The sequence below is a fragment of the Ochotona princeps genome, chromosome 16 (genome assembly GCF_030435755.1).
Source record: "Ochotona princeps isolate mOchPri1 chromosome 16, mOchPri1.hap1, whole genome shotgun sequence".
In the NCBI taxonomy this organism is placed as follows: Eukaryota; Metazoa; Chordata; class Mammalia; order Lagomorpha; family Ochotonidae; genus Ochotona; species Ochotona princeps.
The window spans coordinates 18,848,075-18,867,973 of NC_080847.1; the positions used below are offsets into that span (position 1 = coordinate 18,848,075).

The 19,899-nt window shown below is 38.4% G+C and overlaps 1 protein-coding gene across 3 annotated transcripts in view; it reads left to right on the forward strand.

Annotated features, from left to right (window-relative positions):
• CDH8 (cadherin 8) overlaps positions 1-19,899 on the forward strand; it is a 346,924-nt gene that overhangs the window by 111,994 nt on the left and 215,031 nt on the right. For all 3 annotated transcript variants that reach the window (XM_058674767.1, XM_058674770.1, XM_058674768.1), the window contains exon 3: positions 10,092-10,386. In XM_058674767.1, the coding sequence (XP_058530750.1) occupies positions 10,092-10,386 (295 nt within the window). The remainder of the gene's footprint in view (positions 1-10,091; positions 10,387-19,899) is intronic.

Here is a 19,899-nt window from a genome sequence, read left to right on the forward strand (position 1 = left end):
GTTTTGGCATGGTTGCTGTCTATGGAGGTAATCACACGAGGTCAGGTGTGTTTAGGGTGGTATGGCTGTAGATAATCAGTGGACGGAAGCTCTCTCTTCCTGCCCCCTCTGTAGCTTTCTCTCTGTCTCTAGCTCTGAGTTGTAAATAAATAAATAAATAAATAAATACAGGAAGAAAGGAAGGAAGGAAGGAGGGAATGAAGGAAAGAAGAAAGGAAGGAAATACTCTAGGTGAATTTTTATTTGTAGTCTAGTTTTTAGAAAATTTCTCTCTTTTAAAGATTTATTTTTATTTTAAAGAAAGAGTTACAAACAAAAGGAGAGATAGATAACTTGATAATTAGATAGCCGAATCACTGTCCAAATGGCTGCAAATCTAGAGCTGGGCCGATTCAAAGGCAGGAGCCAGGAGTTTTTCTCAATCTCTCCCATGGGAGCAGGGGCCCAAGGACCTGAGCCGTCTTTCGCTGCTTTCCCAGGGTGTAAGCAGGAAGCCGGATAGGAAGTGGAGCAGCTTGGAGATGAGCCAACATCCCTATGGAGTGTCAGGGCCATGGATGGGAAGCTAAGCCTACTATGCCAGGGTGCCGGCCCCATTATCTGTCCTTTACCAGCATCATCTACTGTCACGTTTAACCATTGCGTTAATCCTGATGCGTAGGTACCATTATCGAAATATTTTAGTAACAGAACTGAGTCTTAGATTAAACAAATTCCTCAGAACTTTATGGACTTGAAACATAATTCTACTACAGCTCAATTTCTTATCAAACTCTCATAGTAAATCCCATAATATCTAATATTATTCTTCCCATTTTTGGTTGCCTCAGGGAAACAAAATGAATTCCAAGTCAGTAAGATTCAAGATTTTAACCATGCTGTTATCAGCCTGCATTAGAAAAGCCACATGTCTTTCTGCATCTAATCCCATGGCTCTTTGATTAATTATTTCTTTCCTAGTATACAGAGTAAAAGAAATTCTGAAAATATAGACTTTGAGCATTTGGGAAGTATTTTTAAGAATATTTTTGTAATGTGGGTATATGTAAGTGATTTCATCTCTGGAACCATTACGAAATTAATATATTTAACTCCCTTTTCCTCTGAATCTTATCAACAAGGGTGATATGGCTTTATGTGTGTGGTGGTCTTTATATGAAAAGAAATTTTGCTTATGATGATAAATTAAGTATTTTAGACTGCAAGAAACATTTTCTTTTAGCATCAATATGCAGCTCCTTTTTATGTGATCTGTGATTTTTACTGAAATCTGACCAGATCAGTGGATTTGCTATTGTGCTGGCACATCATATTTCTAAACATGCAAAACTGTGGTCCAAACTGAAGATGTAGTACATTTTCTAAGGTCTTGAGTGTCCACTTGAGGAGTCTCCTGGGAATGAGCCTGCCAGCCTCCTCTTGTCAGTATTATCATTTTGTACTCCTATTAGTTCATCCTCACACTGTTTTTCCATGTCCCTGTTTAGTTGTTGTCAAACCTTCACTATGGATTGGATTACATATTGCCTGGATGACATGTTTTATACATGTACTTGTCAAATATACGTGTTGTTTCAATATCATTCAAGGATAAAGCAGAGATTCTTCATACTATGTGCTTCTCTTCCAGAACATCAGAAGACCTCCAGATCAAATAGTATATTTTTCCAAAGGATTTCTAAGGAAGTAAGGCTAAAATGCGTATGATTTGCAGTCTGACTCCATAGGTTATCTCAGTTTCTGCCATTTATTAGTGGTGTGTACTTGAAAGTCTGTGTATTTCCTGCACCTGAGTCCTTTATCCAAGCAGAATCCCTGATGAGGTTTAAGACATTAAGATAAACCTTATATAGCCAAATCAACTAGAGTTTAGTGAGTGTGTAGTTTGAACCAAGCTCTGTGCTTGATGCTTGATGTATTGATGAACAGTGTATGTAGAAAGCCTGCCTTTGTAAAAGGTGATTGCAAGCAGTGCCTTCTCTGTTCTAACTACACTTTTAGATGTCTGGAGCCAATAGCAGTAGTTTAATTGGACTTGGTTGCAATTTTCTATTTTGGGGGCAACATTCCTCATGGCCACGTCAAGCTGTTCAGTTCTCACACAAACAGCTGACACAGAAAGCAAAGCACGCATGCCTGAGAGATCAGAAAGCTCTACAACATTAGGATGTTTGCATTTTTATATTTTTTGCTAGAACTGAGGTTACATCCAACAAAGGACATTGTTCTCTTTGCATGTAATCAAGATCAATCGTGTTTCCATTATTACTTTTTCACCTCTTTAAGATGAATTTAAGTGAATTGGCTTGCTTTAGAAATTACATTGGAAAGTGATTATTACTGAGTTATTGTTTTCTGAGAGATCGTGGGAGCAATTGCACATCCAGCTACTTGGTTTTCTTTCAAATCTTGGTATTTTTGTATACTTATTTTAATAGTCTTAGATTTGTGATAACTATATTGGGGTTATTTAAATTTTCCACAGTGGAATGGCATTTCATGTAAAGACTGGTGATGCCACTTTTCTGCCTCTTGTTCCCACTAGTTCCATCATCTGCTGCTTCAATGCAACAGGCACAAGTGGCTGTCCATTCTTCTGTCAACACAATGTTGGATTCACTCTTTTTTGAATGGAACAGTTCATGTTGAGTCCTCAGGTTGATGAGACGATCTGTGGTGGTACCCAAGCCTGCTGTGCTAGAATCTAAGATGACCAGCTTTTAAGACTAACTCTTCATGTTTCTGGGGAGAAGTTGCATGAACTCTTCTGTCACTCTGGTTATTTCTCCATTTCCATCCTTTACACTGGATCTTGAAGATTTAAGCCAAAACTCAGCATGCATCAAAGTCCCTGTTCCTCTGTATCATGGTTGAAATTTAGAGATTATAGTCATTCATCAGTGAAAAATTGATAGCCTATACTACAATGTCTCTGTTACAGGCATACAGATAGGAGATATTGAAAAGATATTGTTGAGATATAATTTGATTCAAGAATGCTAAGCTTGCCATTCTCTCTGATATAAGTGATTCATGAAAAACAAGTCACCAGTAAGTAGCAGAGATACCTGCTGAAGCAATTCTTATAAACTTTTGGATTCTAAGAATACTGATCTTCTTCCATTGCGTGGGGTTTTTTTTTTTCCCCATAGGAAAGTAGGATAAACTCTCCAATGGCAGCTTTCTGGATAGAGTAGAACTTCAGAATAAGTCTGATAGCAGCTATCTGATTTTTCAGGTAGCAAAGTTGTTTTCCTGGTAGCTCACTGGGTTTGTGTCTCAGTATAGAGAAGAAAAACTTGGCACTCGAGTAGGTGTCTGTGCAGGATACCTATCTTCTCTCGGCTCTGGTACCCTGGGATTTCCTTTTGGTCCTGGGGAGACCTGGTTGAAATTCTAGAAGGTTTCTGAAAATGCATTTGCACAACCATGTGAGAGATGTAGGTGACATGAAAGACCAAGGTTTGTATTTAGTGTCTGAGTACAAATCATTGGAATCTATCACCTGTCTCTTCATGTATCCTTCTTTCCACCTGCCCTCCATCATGTATTCTTTTGTGTCACAGGGTTAGATTTGAACACATACTTGAGTTAACCCAAGGGCTTTGCATTTACAGTTTAAAAGATGGGTCATCATCATGGCATAGTAGGCTAAGCCAGCAGGGGTGCCAGCTCATGTCCTAGCTGCTTCATTTCCGATCCAGCTCCCTGCTTATGGCCTGGGATAATAGTGGAGGATGACTCAAGTCCTTAGTGCCCTGAATCCACATGGGAGAAGATCCTGGCTGCTGGCTTTGGATTGATACTGTTCCAGTGTTGGGACAATTTGAGGAGTGAACCAAAGGATGGATGATGTCTCAGTGTCTTTTTCTTTCTGTAACTCTGCCTTCCAAAGAAAAATGAATTATGAAGGAAGATTCACAGTGAGAAAGAAAGAGAGAGGCAGAGAGAAAGAGAGAGAGAGAGATCTTCAGTCTGCTAACTCACTCCCCAAATGGATGCAATGGCTTAAGCTGGATGAGACCGAATCCAGGAATCCAGAGCTTTTTTTCTGGTCTCCATTGTGGGCACAAGGGTCCCAGGACTTGAGCCATCCTCTGCTTCTTAGCCAGGTACAGTAGCAGTAACTGAATCAGAAGTGTATTAGTGGGGACATAATAATCTAGCACCTAAATGCGATTGATTTTTTACTTGTTTTGTGCTGCCCTGACCTCCTTCTTGTAGTCATCATTTTACCAATAGAATTAGAACTGTTGTTTCCTCACATGCACTTTACAGGTATTTATTGAATTGGCAATAATGTGAAAAAGATTACTAGGCATAGGGAATACAAAGAATAGCAAAATGCAAATGCTCCTTCCCTGATGGATGTATAGTATAAATGTGTCTCTTAATTGGGAGGTGTTATGCAAATACATGGAAGCCAATGCAAGTGTAATGAACCTGATGCATGCGATTCACCTCAATCATGTAGCAGGTGTGTTATAATTACTGAAATTTAAATGTGAAAAACTGGAATCACTCTCTGCACAACTGACACGCAGTGTTTCTGCAAACAGGCTGCAGAACGTTGAGTGGTGAGAGGGTTTGGAAACACCCTGAGACAGAGCTTGCTTTCAGGGCTCGGCCTGAGAAGTAGACTCGAGGCCACTCTGTGCACAAGCACCCCAGTTTGCTCCCTGACTTTACCTTCCTTTTAGTCTCTAAGTGACTGTTGCTCTGAAGCACACACTAACCGCTTCAATATGACAATCATCCCATCGGGCTCCTTTTTGAAACTATTTATTTTGTCACCTTTATAGTTGTACCTTGGTTTCATGATCAAGGACAGGTGGGGAAATGGTCTGTGACTTGTTAGAAAAACATTGCATTACTGTTACCACATAGTAGTCAATGCAGTGATGATGATGTTTTGGAGAAAGGCACCATGAGAGTGAAGAAAGACTAAGTCTGGGATTATAAAGTGTAATTTATTGTGGAAAGAAGTTATTGCATAACTTGAAGAGCTGAGGATCCTAGTACCAGCAAGCAAATGATGAAGGACTTTCTCGCCAATGTGGCCCAAGACTAACTGGTATGTGTCTTTCTCAGGAAATTTTAACCTCCCAGGCCTCAGAAAACAGGACTAGGTTATCTTAATGACTTTGTTTACCCAAAGGAGTTACCATGACTGTCAGTGTTACCTAAAGGACAAGGTGGTAGATAAACCAAGATGACTATATTTATGTTGGGCTGACTCCCTCGCTACACGTCATAATGACTGTTCTAAAGTTTCTCTTTATGTTTATTTCCCACAAAACAGTGGGCAGCAGGGACCATATCTGCCCCAACTCTACTTCAATCCCTAGACATGAAAGTGCACCGGATGCTGTCTAGGTACACAGATAAGATCTTTTTGTACCTTCCCTGATCTAAGGCGTCTCACCTTCCCCTAGCCAATTTTCCATATGATTTCTTATCCTGCTCCCATTTTTTCGGAAGCAACCCTTGGAAGACATAGGAGTCGCATTTGCAGATTACATGTGAACACACAGAGCACTTGCGGGAAAAATGGCTTCACAGGCTCCCAGACATGTTCTTGCATGGAGTCATGGCCAAGGGCACTGCTATTCCAGGGAAGTGAGCAGGACCTGTCAGACATCTGTGAAGCCCAACCGTTTAAGCAGCACCTTCTAACTCTGTACAACAAATAATCACAAGGTCCAGACCCACTGTTTTGGTGCTCTTGTTTTTTGTAAATTACTGTTTTTACTCACTCACAGTCTTTTCATTGTCGCTTCAAGTTAGCTATCTGAACAAGTCATGTACAAAGCTATTGTGTGTGTATGTGTGTATGACTGATTCAAATAAAATGAAGACATGAATGAAAACAACATTCTGTTCCAAGATTATCATTGGTATATTTGGGCTCTAGAATTCTACAAAGTTTAATTACAAATTAACATTTGGAAGAAAGAATCAATACAAAATAATTAAAACTTACAAAAAATACAAAAATTAAGAAAATTAAATACAAAAAAATAAAAAAATTTTCACGGTGTTGTATGTGTAAAAATTCTTTTGAATGGGTTAAAACTAGACAATACTGAGAGATCATTTTATTGATTGAATATTATAAGAAACAAAAATCATTTTAATGATCAGACATTTACTATAGCCATTTCTGTTTTGTTTTAAAGATTTATTTATTTATTTGAAACCCAGAAGTTCATATATATATAAAATATATATAATATATATTATATACGTAGAGAGACAGACAGACAGACAGAGACAGAGAGAGACTTCCATCTGTTGGTTCACTTCCCAAATGGCTGCATTCGCCAAGGCTTGGCCAGTCCTAAGCCAAGAGTTAGGAGCTTCTTCCGGGTCTCCTATTGCTTTCCCTGGTTGTAAGCTATGGCCACTGTAAGCAGGTCCCATTCTGGATGCTGACACACAACTGCAGGACTAGCCTGATGTCCACCATGCCTGTCCCATGTTTTCAAGCAGATGGGGTTGGCATAGCAGGTAAAGATACCACCTGAGATACATACGCATTCCTTTGGGACTCTGTGCCCCATTTCTTATCCAGCACCCTGAAAATCCTCTTAGGAAAGTAGTGGAAGATGCATCAAGTGTATAGTTCCCTGATACCAACATGGGAGTCCTAGAGGAAGCACTTGGCTCCAACCTGGCCAAACTTGGCTGTTATTGTGGTCATCTGGGGGAGTAAACCAGAAACGAGAGACAACTCTCTCTTTCACTCTCTTTCACTCTCTCACTCCACCTCACCCTCCCAACCCCCAGAAACTCTGACTTCCAAATAAATAACGGAATCTTTTAAAAATGATGAGAAAAAAGCATTCTGCAAAGTCGATATTTTATTTCCCTAACAAAGCAGAACGTTGCAGAAAATCTAGTAACATGAGTCCGGGTTCATGTCATGGTGTTCATGATGATATACAAGGCCGGACACAATGGTGAGAATAAATTTGAAATTCTATTGCATTGTGAAAAAGAGAAGCTCCAAATAGTGCCATTGGAGAGGCTGGTTGAAAGCGATCCCAACCACTAAGATTTTGCAGGCTAGGAGATTTGTAATTTTATTACTTTATCACCAAGGAAGAAAGACAGTTGCTATACATCAATTAATGGGAAGACTGGGGGCAGTTTGACACAGTCCTTTCTAGTTTGTTTTTATCAAAACCTACATCTTGTGCCCAGTGTATTGGCTCAGTGGCTAAGCCCTCGCCTTGCAAGTCCTGGGATCCCATCCAGCACTGGTCCGTGTCCTGGCTGCTCCACTTCCCATCCAGCTCCCTACTTGTGGCCTGGGAAAGCAGTAGAGGACAGCCCAAAGCCTTGGGACCCTGCACCCATGTGTGAGACCCAGAAGAAGCTCCAGGCTTTGGATCAGCTCAGCTCTGGTTGTTGCGGCCACTTGAACCAGCAGACGACAAAAGATCTTTCTGTCTCTCCTTTCTGTAAATCTGCTTTTCAAATAAAATTACATAAATCTTTAAAACAAACAATTAAAAAACCTAGGTCTTGTCATCCTGAGTGTTTGTTTCATTTGTTTTGTTTAACGTTTATATGCTGGGAAGGAGATGTGGGATAGCCGTTGGACTGGCCTGCTTTTGTTCTTAGGCTCCCTCATAATAACTGAAGTTCCAGTAAATTTGTTAATTTCTCCAGTAACATGCTTATAGATGCCTGGCTCATTGCTTTTTGCTTTATTCTTCCAAAAACCTGGGGCAGTGCTGTGGCACTACAGGTTAAGACACCATGTGCAGCTGCATTGCCATGAACCGACTGCAGAACTGGTGTCCCGCAGGTGTCCAGTTTGAGTTTGATTGTAATCCCACCCCTTTACTGCTGTGCCTGCAAAAGCAACAGAGGATGGCCGGTTTTTGGATTCTAGCAAGCATGTGGGAGACCTGAATGAAGTTTGGCCATTGGAGCCATTTGAGGGGTGAACTAGAAGATCTCTCTCTTCTTCTCTGGCTCTGTAACTCTGCCTCTCAGATAAAGAAAGAAAACCTTAAAAGAAGAAACTAATTTTTCTTCCATCTCTTATTTATTTTTAATCATTAGAGATCATCAAAACCCAAGATGATAATACAATTTACAAAGTAGAGTCTGTTGATCAGTGGAAGGAATATACGGCATAAACAAATTCTAACACAAGTAATAATAATACATATTTGAATGGTTAATTTGTTAATGAGCAAAAAATTCCTGCACAAAGAATGACACAAACCAATATCTCCTGTGCCTGAAGAATGGCTTGTGTGTGAATGAAACCTCTGTAGATGATATATTATTCAAATTTTCTTCTTTTAATAAAAATGCTAATAGAAATGTTAAAATGCACATAAATTAAAATGATCATAAATTAGGACTAATATCACACTAATGAATTATAATCCCTCATTCATTAAAATAAAGTGGCATTTCAATATTTGTTCTTGTTCATAAGTTTAATACAATAAATGAAAAGGATACATTTTGAGATTCAATAAATATTTGATATAATCTTATAGTTTAATTTTTTAATATTCAAAAGTAAAGTGTGAGATCTAGATGCATTTTGAGTCTTTGTTGCTCTTTTATGTCTTTTTTATCATCTTTTCTTTGCACACATTGAAGCGCTAAATACAATTTAAACTGGCAGAAAAAGTGATAGGAGCCTGCTCTGTGTAAATGGATCTCAAGGGAACACATTGTCTTTTGAAATTTCTGGAACTTTCTTTCCACAAAGCAATCCTTATTTTCTTAAGGAACAAATATTTGAAATCTCATGGTGCAATAAGTGGAACTCTATTGGCAGTCAAGTAGCTGAGTTAAACTGAAAATATGTGCATTTAAGCAGTATTTTGAAAGCACAGTTCAGTGAACTATTCTTTTAAAAATACAAACCAAGAAATATATGTTCTTGTTTTGTATTATTTTTAATGGGAGTCAACACAGCATAAAAAAAGCAGCAGCATCATAGAATAGCTCATTCATGTCTCCCTCTTGAGAGCCAGCACTCAGAATTTTAGAACCAGGATTTTCTTTTCCTCAGTACCTACCAATGATTTCAGGAGGATTATTTACATGAATTTCATTAATATTTACTCAGCCAATGCTTGTTGCCAAAAACTAAGATGAATCTCGATTCCTATTAGTTTTCCAGAGGCATTGCAATTCTGGAGACCGAGTTCCCACAGCCTGACCACAGTGGTTGCTGTGCAATTTGAATGAATACCAGAAAAAAATATCATACAAGAGCACAAAAGCTACATGCAGTGTTGCTTTTGTTTGTATCCATAATGTGGACAGATTTGAGTATTATTTATTTATTGGAGGGTGTGTGTGTGGAGACAGAGATGGTATCTGTTGATGTTGATTCAGTCTTGCACTCGTGGGGCTGGACTAGGGCTGAATGTAGGAGATTTGGAATGAATTCCAGGTTCCCTAACTAGGCGGCAAGAACCCAGTCACGCGAGTCAGCCCTATTGTCTCCAGGTCTAAGTGTTGGTAGGCGGCTGGAATTGGAACCCATTTGTGGGAATTGAACACAGGAACTCACAGTGTGAGATGCAAGTGTTAGGTCAAATGTTTACACACACACAGTATCATTATTTGATTTTCCTAAATGATGGAGTTATTTTGTTCCTGATACAACTTTTGTTTTTTTACGTTTCTAATGTAACATTTTTTTAAATTAAGAAAATGATTGTATGAGAAGTAATTTACATGATTCTGGCATATAGTAATTCCTAAAGGATAACTAATGATAAAACTTTAAGCAAATGTGTTAACAAGTTGAAAAGAATTTATATAGTTCATATTTCTTCTTGACTTCTTTTTAGCATATTTCTATACTTTGCATTAAACTGACCAGAGGGCATTGCAGTCTGTTCCAGGCAATTCACATGAGTTTCATGTCAATTTATTTCTTAATAATATGTGTTTGGGTGGGTACAGACTCTTTATACAGCTACTATCAGAAGAAATTGATCAAGTAAATTAAAAAGCATCAAGTTAAGATTCAAATAGGAGATACTTAGAATCACTGTGCGTACAGATTGCTTCGTCACTAACTCTGCCACTTTTTGTTTTAGCTCCATACGGACCTGGATCCTGGGAGTAAAAAAATCAAATACATCTTATCTGGTGATGGAGCTGGGACAATCTTTCAAATAAATGATGTAACTGGAGACATCCATGCTATAAAAAGACTTGACCGGGAGGAAAAGGCTGAGTACACGCTCACAGCTCAGGCAGTAGACTGGGAGACAAACAAACCTCTCGAGCCTCCTTCGGAATTTATTATCAAAGTTCAAGACATCAATGACAATGCACCAGAGTTTCTTAATGGACCCTATCATGCTACTGTGCCAGAGATGTCCATTTTGGGTATGTATGCTTCCGATTTCACAGCACGATTAGAGTCACTATTAAAATAGCTCCCGGCGTCAAGGGTGGTGGATTGCTGAAGAGACTTTTATTACTGTCTTATCTCTAATGTGCATTTCCAAATCTCCCTTTTTGGCCTGTGTTCTACAGCTCAATGGCTTTGCTCCCTCAGTGATAGCAACTGACGGAGGAGCGGTTTTATTAAAATATCCCTCCTTCCACGACAATACTGCAATGGGCAGAATTTGTATTCCTCTCATAAATGTGTAGTTGGAGTATTGTTACTGAGGCGGATTTATCAAGATTTGTTCCAACATGCCAAGCTAATCCTATTGATATTTGCTTGATGGTTAATTATTTGTTTGTCTGCATTCATACGCAGATGCAGAGCACAGAGCAGGAGAAAACGGTCTGGGTCTGTCATCTACCAGCTACTGGCTTGGGCTGGTGTGTCGCGGTTAGGATAGATCAGGCAATCACTGTTTCCTAAGAGGCCTTGTTTGGGCGGTCATTCTATCTTCATTTCATGTGTTTTAGGAGTCACTGTTCTGATCATTGACCCATACTCAGTTTTTCTGAGCTGTTGAAGCAGTCAATCCACTTCTCAAACCAACACATATTCCAAAGCTAACTTTAACTATTCTCCGCTTTTCCAATCTGTTTGTATATCCCCAAACCCTGGCCTTGATATAGAAAACCCCTAACCATATTTTATATAGGAAGAGGAGGAATTCTATAGTTTTACTTTGTGTTAACAGTAACAGGAGCAACATTGTGTAGATAGAATAACCACAGTCAAGGCACAAGGTTAGAGAAGTCTTTTTATGTATTTTGTTTCAAACTACCTAGCGAGGTACGTGCCTTGTATGGAGTCATATACATTAGCAGTAGGTGAAGAAGACGAGGCAAGTAAAAAGCACAGATACACACTAAAAGCTGAGAAAGATACGCAGAGCTACTTTAACCATCATTCCAAATCACTCAAAATTTAACATTCAGTTGTGTCCTTCCGTAGTCTCTCCCCATCACACACACACACACACACATACACACACACACACACTCACTTTACTCAGAACCATTTTCCCAAGTTCTATACAACAACATCAAGCTGGTTGGAAAAGGGGGCATTCTTTGCAGATATGAAACAGTAAGATCTGTATGGATGATGTCTTCAGCAACATCGTCAGTGCCAATACAAAGAAAAGCAGAGTATTGATTGTGGTTTTTCAGGCTAAATTTGTGCCCATTATCAGGTACAGAGCATCCTTGGCTCCCCAGGGTGGTCTTGATGTTTTAATTTATTTTAGCAATCCACTGGTGTGTGTATGTGTCTAACTTTCCTGGTTGAAGTTTGTTGTGATTTTTACTTCCAAAGAAGGGATTCTTGGTAGAATCTAAAGAGACTTCATTTCCAAGAGTTTTGTTCTAAAGTATTTCTGAGAAAGAATAATGTCCTAATTCTTCTTGATTTGGTGTGCTTATTCCATCTTTAATGAGTATTATTTTGTCATTTGCTCTTGACAATTATTTTGTCCCTCATGGTTCATTTTCCTTTCAAATTTCTCTTACCACTTTTCTTCCTCTTTTTTGCCTTTTTCCTCCTACTCCTTATCCTTCTCTTGTTTCCTCTTGTTTGGTTCCCTCTATCTTCTTCTCTCTCTCTTTTTTTCTTCTCTTGGTCTTCTTTTCAGCAGTTTAATATAAGGGATTTTAAAATCATGCAACCTGCTCTATCTGCCTTTTTTTTGTTGGTAACACACTTTCCCAGTTGTTTCAAAAGCATGCTTCCATGCATATTCCAAAGATACCTCACAGTCCACACCTCAAAAGGAACCTAGTGTGGGCCTAAAAGATACAGGGTTACAATGGCTGATGCCCACTTGGGATGTGCTTGTCCTCTGTCAGAGTGCTGGTTGGAGCCCTGGCTACTCTGTTTCTTCTGTAGCTTCACACTGGTTTATCCTGGAAGAGAACCAATGATATTGCAAGTTTTTAGGTAGTCCTGTCACTTACATGGGAGAGTGGGTTGAAATTTTTGGCTCCTGGCCTTGTCCTGATCTTGCTGTGAAACTTTGGGATGTTTCAAAAGTGAACCAAATGATGGACATTTTTTCTCTCTCTCTCTCTCTCTCTCTTAATCTCACTCTGTGTGTGTGTGTGTGTGTGTGTGTGTGTGTGTGTGTGGTTTTTGATCTGTCTTTCAAACAGAAGGAAACAAACTAATGCATTGAACTTACTACTTTTTATTATGAAAGTGTCTTCCACTTTTCAACACTCACGATTTAATCAGTCAACACTAAATATTTTAAAATCCACATAGGAAGCGTTTATGTAAAGGATATTGTTGAGTCTTCCCTGTCAATAGGCTAGTGTGTGTTACCCATTAAATCACTAATTCCAGTCATTCCTGACCATACTACAATGCTAATCTGTGATTCATTTCACTTTCACAATCACCCTCCTCTAAAATCTGAATGGGACCTAGTGGATCACTTCTGTAGCCTTCTATAGCATGTGCTTTATTCTAACTTTGAGATTTCTTACTTAATCCATGTATGTATGTTGAAGAAGAATTTCTGTTACGTTTTATTGATGCATAACTAAAGTGGATTGATTTCCAAGCTTCTTAGCCTGTATGAGTTGTCAGAGTATAGCTTCATTCAAGATCTCTCAACCTACCTAGATTAAAACTTTGTTAGGGAATCTGAGATATGATTTCAGGTCTGCTTATACTGCACATATATAATTTTTGCCAGAACTCCATTTTATCTACATCTTTGCAAGCAATTCTATATTATTCAGACTTCCCTTCTTATCAAAACAGATTGTCTTCCATGTGGCAGGCTGAGATGACATCTCTTCTAAGAAAACTACTACACCTTACTATTGAGAAGTTCTCTCTACCTTTACCGTTGTCACTGAAGAGAAACACAAACAAGTAAAGCACCTCCTTCTTTGCACTTCTTTTAGGTTCTGAAATACTTTATTTCCTTTATTTTTACTCATAGTCCTTGCTCAACTCATTTAGGTCAAAGGACTAGCATCACTCATCTCTGCATCCAGATTACAGTAGGATTATTTAAAAGAAAAACAAAACCTCTCAGGATCTACCATACTTACAACCTAATTCATCTTAATTGCTAACAAATGATGAGCAGGGAAGCTGTTGTTTTTGCTGCATTATTATAATTCTTTGAGCCAAATGTCAAATTTGAACCAGTTGACTCTAAATGCTTCAGAAGTTCTTGATTATGTGTCTGAATCCTGTGTAAGATAAAATATGTTAAGAAAGAAAACCAATCCATTTTCTGCAAACATCAAGTCCATTTTCATTGCAAAAAAAAGCCTTTTAAAATATCTATTTAATTAGTTGAAAGGCAGAATCAGAGGGAAGGAGGAAGGGAAAGAGACAGAGGAAGAAATCTCGCTTACACTGATTCACTGCCCCAGTGGCCACAGCAGTGAGGGCTGGGCCGAGCCAAAGCCTGGGGCTAGAAAGCCCAAACACGTGTCTCACATGGGTGGCAAGGACCCAGCCACTTGGACTTGACTCAGATACAGAGCAGCCGTGACTGGAAATGGAGATCCGATATGAGATGCCTGTGTTGAAATTGGTGATTTTATCCATTGCAGCACAAATTCATCATATCTCTCAGAAAAAGAAAAAATTAACAGTTACTCATTTTTTTACTTGAAAAGCAGATAAGAGAGAGAGGACAGATTTTCCATTTGCTGGATCACTCTCCAAATGGTGTTAGCAGGCAGAGCCAGGCCAGTCTGAAGCTAGGAGCCTGGCAACTCTTCTGAGTCTTCCATGTAGGAGCAGCATCGCGTAACCCTGAGCCATGTGTCTGTTGCTTTCTCAGGCCATTAACAGGGAGCTAGATTGGAAGCAGAGCAGCCGGGACATGAACACGTGTTGATATGGGATGCTGGCCCTGCAATGAGAGGATTAGAATGCTACACCACTGTGCCAGCCCCTCAGAAAAGGCTTTTAACAATGTTATTTGTTGCAGAATGTAATGAGTATGTATTTGTAAATATATATGCATTTTGTCTATTTTCTTGCTAATAGAGATAAAGAAATTAGGCTCGCTAACTACAATATATGTATGCATGTAATGTGTGTGTGTGTGTGTGTGTGTGTGCGTGTGTGTGACTGATAAGCTGTCTTCCAAAAACTCTTCTAGTTCTATTCCTTAGGCTCTTGTTAAGTTTGAAATTCAGGAAGGTCAAAATATTGTTTATTTTGACATTATAATCTAAGGTAATTAATTCCCATTTTGCTTTCACTCTATGAGATTTGCATGACAAAAGACAAAAATACCATAAGGTACATAGGAATTCCATGATTGGTTATTATTGTGATATTTACAATCCTTTCGCTAATTTGTTCCTTTTGCTATATTTGGCGCTTTGCTCCTATACTGATTTTATACTTTGGGTGTCCGGTCTGTGATACCTGCTTTTCTAGGTAAAAAGCCAAGGAGGCTGCACTATTTTATTATCAAGTGTTAAGCATTCCCTTCATTTCTCATAAAGCTGAATATCAAGATGCAGGTAGCTACTACCTCCACCCTCTCCCCATGCCACCCTTCTCTCAGCCCGTCTCTCTCCTCTCTCCTTCCTTCCATCTTCCATCCTTCAGTGCTGTAGTGATGCCAGCCACTGCAGTGGCATGCCCCGGGAATGCCAACAAGGATGAGGGCATTGCATTGTTCAGAAAGTGAAAAATAAAATTCTAATTGAGAGATTTACCAATATTTTATGGAAATGAATGTGATGTTCAAGAGCTGTCTGTCAGTTGACAGGCCGTCAAGACAAAACACACACATATATTTGCCCAAATGGCAGCCAAATTATTTTAGAAATATCTTATTTGGAAGCCTGAAACACAGTTAGTTCTTTTATATTCTGCTGTAAATGTCAGGACTTGATGAGAATTCACTTTCATTGCAATACTGAATGAAACGAGGCATGTGCGCTTGTCTGGTTGTAACAGTGGATCCCAACCTAGCATTGTTGAAAGCTTTTTCAGTGGTAATATTCATCTACTTATAATTCTAAATATTTTAAGTATTCATGTAAGTGTTAAATATGCATTTCTAATGTTATTGTGCCTTGGGATGTTTAATCCTAATTGTTTGGGTAAGCCTGAGGTTGGAAAAAAATGAACCGTTTATGGAGTGTCGAAATTGTCTCTCAGGTTATTTAACTCAAAATCTAAAGTCTGTTTGTTAAACAACATATTCTGTCTAAATTTTACTTTCTTCAACTATATAGTATATCCAGTAATCCCTCTCTAAAGGTTCATTGGAAAACCCAAGGATTATATTTCAAACACTAATAGCTTGGCCTACTGTGGGTTTGGAACTCGATAAATATGAATGTCTTTGCAACCATCCCTTTGTGATTTCCTTGAGCTGAAATGATTTGATAAATTACCTGTGTTAAATGAACACAGGAGCTAATGAAAAACTGCTCAACAAAGCTTCATATTTCACAAATTCACGTATTGGAATGGGTCCTGGTCTTTCAAAAGGATGTTTAAATGAAGGTAGGAGGAAAAACAATGAAACAGCTTACTATTCCTCAAGCAGATGGGCGTCCTGGCCTGCGGATCCATAGGAAATGACCCTTGAGATCTTACTCATTTTCTTTAAGGTCCAGGACTGTTCTGCTGCTGCTGATGAATATGTGTTCAAGAGTTACTCTGCTAAATGCTCCTCGTATCCATAACAGTCTGGAAATTTCAGTAGTGATGTTAGTTTCCCTACTTCTCATTATTTTTAGTGAAAAATCGGGGAAAATAACGGCCAATAAAAAGCCAACTATGAAGTGAAGGAGTGGGCGTTTATGTCCAGACCTCCTGCTTGCTTTGGCTTCACAGTGTGCTCTGGTGATCTCTGGGAATCTCTCTAGAGAACTGCGTTTATGTGAGTCCTGAGGCTCTGCTGCACATTCATTACAGTGAATGCTTTCCAAAGATGGAAGCACTCTTAAGGTCAGCGTTCTGTACAAATTACTTTGAAGAACTCAGAGGGAAGTTAGACAAGAAGTTTGTATGACGTATTTTCATGATAGGCTGAAGAACTCAGAGGGAAGTTAGACAAGAAGTTTGTATGATGCATTTTCGTGATAGGAATACAAGTAATTTAAAAATCCAAGGACAATACATCACATAGAAATTCTGATTACAATGAAAATTCCTTGAGAGCCCTGCGGTAAATGGCTGGGACTACAGTGCTGCTGAAGTGTTGAAGATAAACACAAAAAGAGAGTAGCTTGACTTGGCTCTAAGTTTCCTGGTGGTGAAGCAAACTAAAGCACTCCCCATAAAACAACAAACAACAACCACCAAAAAAAAAAACCCAATCAAAGAAACCTAGAATACTACTAATAATTGAGATATCAGAAGGTTGAAAAATGATTTTGTAAGTATATGTATTTAAAAGCCTATTATCACAGCTTTCCAGAGGCTTCCTACGGAAGAGTTTATGGAAGACAGCATATAAATGCAAGTGAACACGCAGTCCTTAAACAATGAAACAGTTAGAATTAGTCATTCCATCATTTTACTTCTACAAAACATAGTTATGTGTAATTCACATTCCTTTGTCTTAGCTTTAAAAAATGACTTCCCTTTGTAAATGTATCGTTTATATCTTCAAAGGTATCTTTAGAGGCAGGTCTGCATAAATATAGTTAATTTCTTTTGAATCTTGGTTGTTTAATAATGTGTTTAAATTTAGAGAAATTTTAAAATGCAATCGAAATACATTTTTCCTGAGCTATTTGAGAATAAGTTGCCCATTTTTTCCTATCATCTCATTAAATCTTCCTCCTGTGATTGTTTATCCAACTATAAATATCATAAAAATTAGAACATCAGTATTGACACATCATCCTTATCAAATGCTCAGATCTCAGATGCTTCTAATTATCCCAGGGAAGTCCTGTTTTAGTAACAGGGTCATACATAAGATCTCATTTATGCTGGGCTTCTTCTTCTGAATGGTTCTTCAGTCATCTCTTCACTTTTGTGAACTTTACACTTGATCTTCACCAAACAATACTTTTAAAAAGCCCTTGGCTAGATTTGTTTGATGTCTTTTGAGGAACATATCAAATTGTTTCAGAATATGTGTTTTTTATATTGTTACCGTATCTCTGATTTGTATCAGGAGTTCAGGATTATGCTTAATTTTGGTTGACACTAATTTTGATGACTTTTTAAATGAGCTCATCCATTCAAAATTACTTCTGGTGCCTACTTTTCCTGCCCAATGCTTTGAACCCGTGTACATATTGTATTCCTGATAAACCCACTAACTCAGCATTTTGGAATCTATTGATAATTCTTTTCTAAATGAAGAAGTAGAAGAGCTGAAGATGATGATTGTTCTAAATTTATTATTCTGTTAACATTTCTTGGTTAGTATTCTTTTAGAAGAAAAAGTCTCTTCTCATCTATTTGATTGAGTATAGGCATGAAATTGGCTTAGATTCTGGTTTTACTTAGTGACCTATAATACATGTCTTAATTATTTATTTTGAGGCTCAGACTATCTCAGACTATCTCAGACTTGTCTATGACATGTCCTTGAAGCTGATACTCTGTATTGATAAGATTCCATTATTTTGTGTGTGTGATGGGAGGGGCACATTCTAACCTCTGATTTCATCAGTTCAGTCCCATTTCACATTTTCTACAGCAAGGTGCTAGAGTTTACCGTAAAGAGATCTGGTTCCTTTTAAGGGAGAATTGTGTTTACATACCAAATCTAGACAGGAGCTGCATCCACTATTATGGGCTTGTCCTTGTTCTTTTCAGTGGACAGGGCAGAATTAAGAAATGAATAGAGGAACATACAGCCCGCCCGTCTTTCCCACCTGTCGGTACTGTGCTGAATACCATTTTCCCAAGTTTCATGTCCTTTAAGAACTATAAACGGTGACTACTATGAAAGACAGTCTTTGCAGATGTGATTAGTTACTTAGGAATCGTGCTAGATTTGGCAGGCGCCTACATTCAGTAATTTATGACATTGAAGAAAAACCGTTTACAGACACAGACAGGGGAAGAAGGCTATGCTTAACATGAAGGCAAAGACTCAAATTTGCCATCCCGAGTAGTGGGAAAGGACATAACAGTTTTATGGGGAAAGTGTGGCCTTGGCTTTGGAATCCAGGAGTGTTAGAGGGAAAAAAAATTTGCCGTTTTCTGCAACTTGATTTGTGGTGGCATGCCATGGAATTGCTAGAAAACTAGCATATAAGCCCTTCGTCTGTCAAAGCCCTGTTTAACCCAGTATCTCCAATTGCAAAGCAACAGTATAGTGTACATTTTGAGGTTTTCCTTTCTCTTACAATAATAAACCTGTCTCTATTCCCAATCTATTTATAATTGGATCATCGCTTATTCATGTAGTGGCTGACTTGCGATGGGCCCTCTAACTCCAGCCACACTGAACAGCCTTTGAAATAAAGTCTTCAGGCAGTTTAAAGAGTTTAGGAAAGAAAACGGCACTTCATGATTCTTGCTACTTCAGTGCTCCTGGGTATTTGTGTCTAGATTGTTCTTTCGCATCATAGATCTATACAAATATTTTCTGATGTGTATTCAAAATAAGTGTAGTGCCCCAACATTTCAAATGCATTATGATAAAATAACAAATGAAAAAGAATGGCTGTTTCTCCGTAATTGGTAAAGTCATATTGTGCGTTTTTGGAGATTCAGACACCTCATGACCCCAACTTAAGGTTTCGTTTTAACAAAGGCCTCAGAAGCACACATCTGATGAGAAAACCGGGTTGTTTCTCTGCGAGCCCGCATGTTAATCTTGCATGTAGGTAAATAGCAAAACATGCAGTTCTGAAAATGCTGTGCACACTATGATGACTACAGCCGAATGGATGTGCTTATTATTCTGTCAGTGTCTGCTTCATATGCTGGCCTCACGTAAAGACTAGTTCCAAGGTAATAATTAAAGAAACTCACTTTCATATCCTTTTTTATTATTAAAGGAACAACTTAACGTCGCATAAACTTAACGATATGAAACAAATACATACTGACAAACTGTCTTCAACCCAGCACTCATCTGTATGTATATATACATACATACACACACATATATATATATATATATATATATAAAGGTTGTGACTTTCTTTTTCTCTTTGGGCTGGCTTTTGAAAAGATTGAGCAGCTTTTCTGTACTTTCACATGAATGATGCAAAGGGAAAACACATCTTGAATTTGATTATACTTTTTGTCTGTTTGATTCAGAGTGCTGAACAAAATTGAAATTCTTTGGGAAAACATGGGTGGGAAATCATGGGGATTGAAATAAACACCCTCCAAAGCAATCCAGCTGCTGTACCTGATATGAATGCCTGTGACAGCTGTGCTTCTGAAACTCGATGACGGAGTGAGGATTTTGCAGTCTAGTCTGCATAAAGAAGCTAAGCTTTCATTAGGAATATGCCTACAGTTGGTAGAAGAGA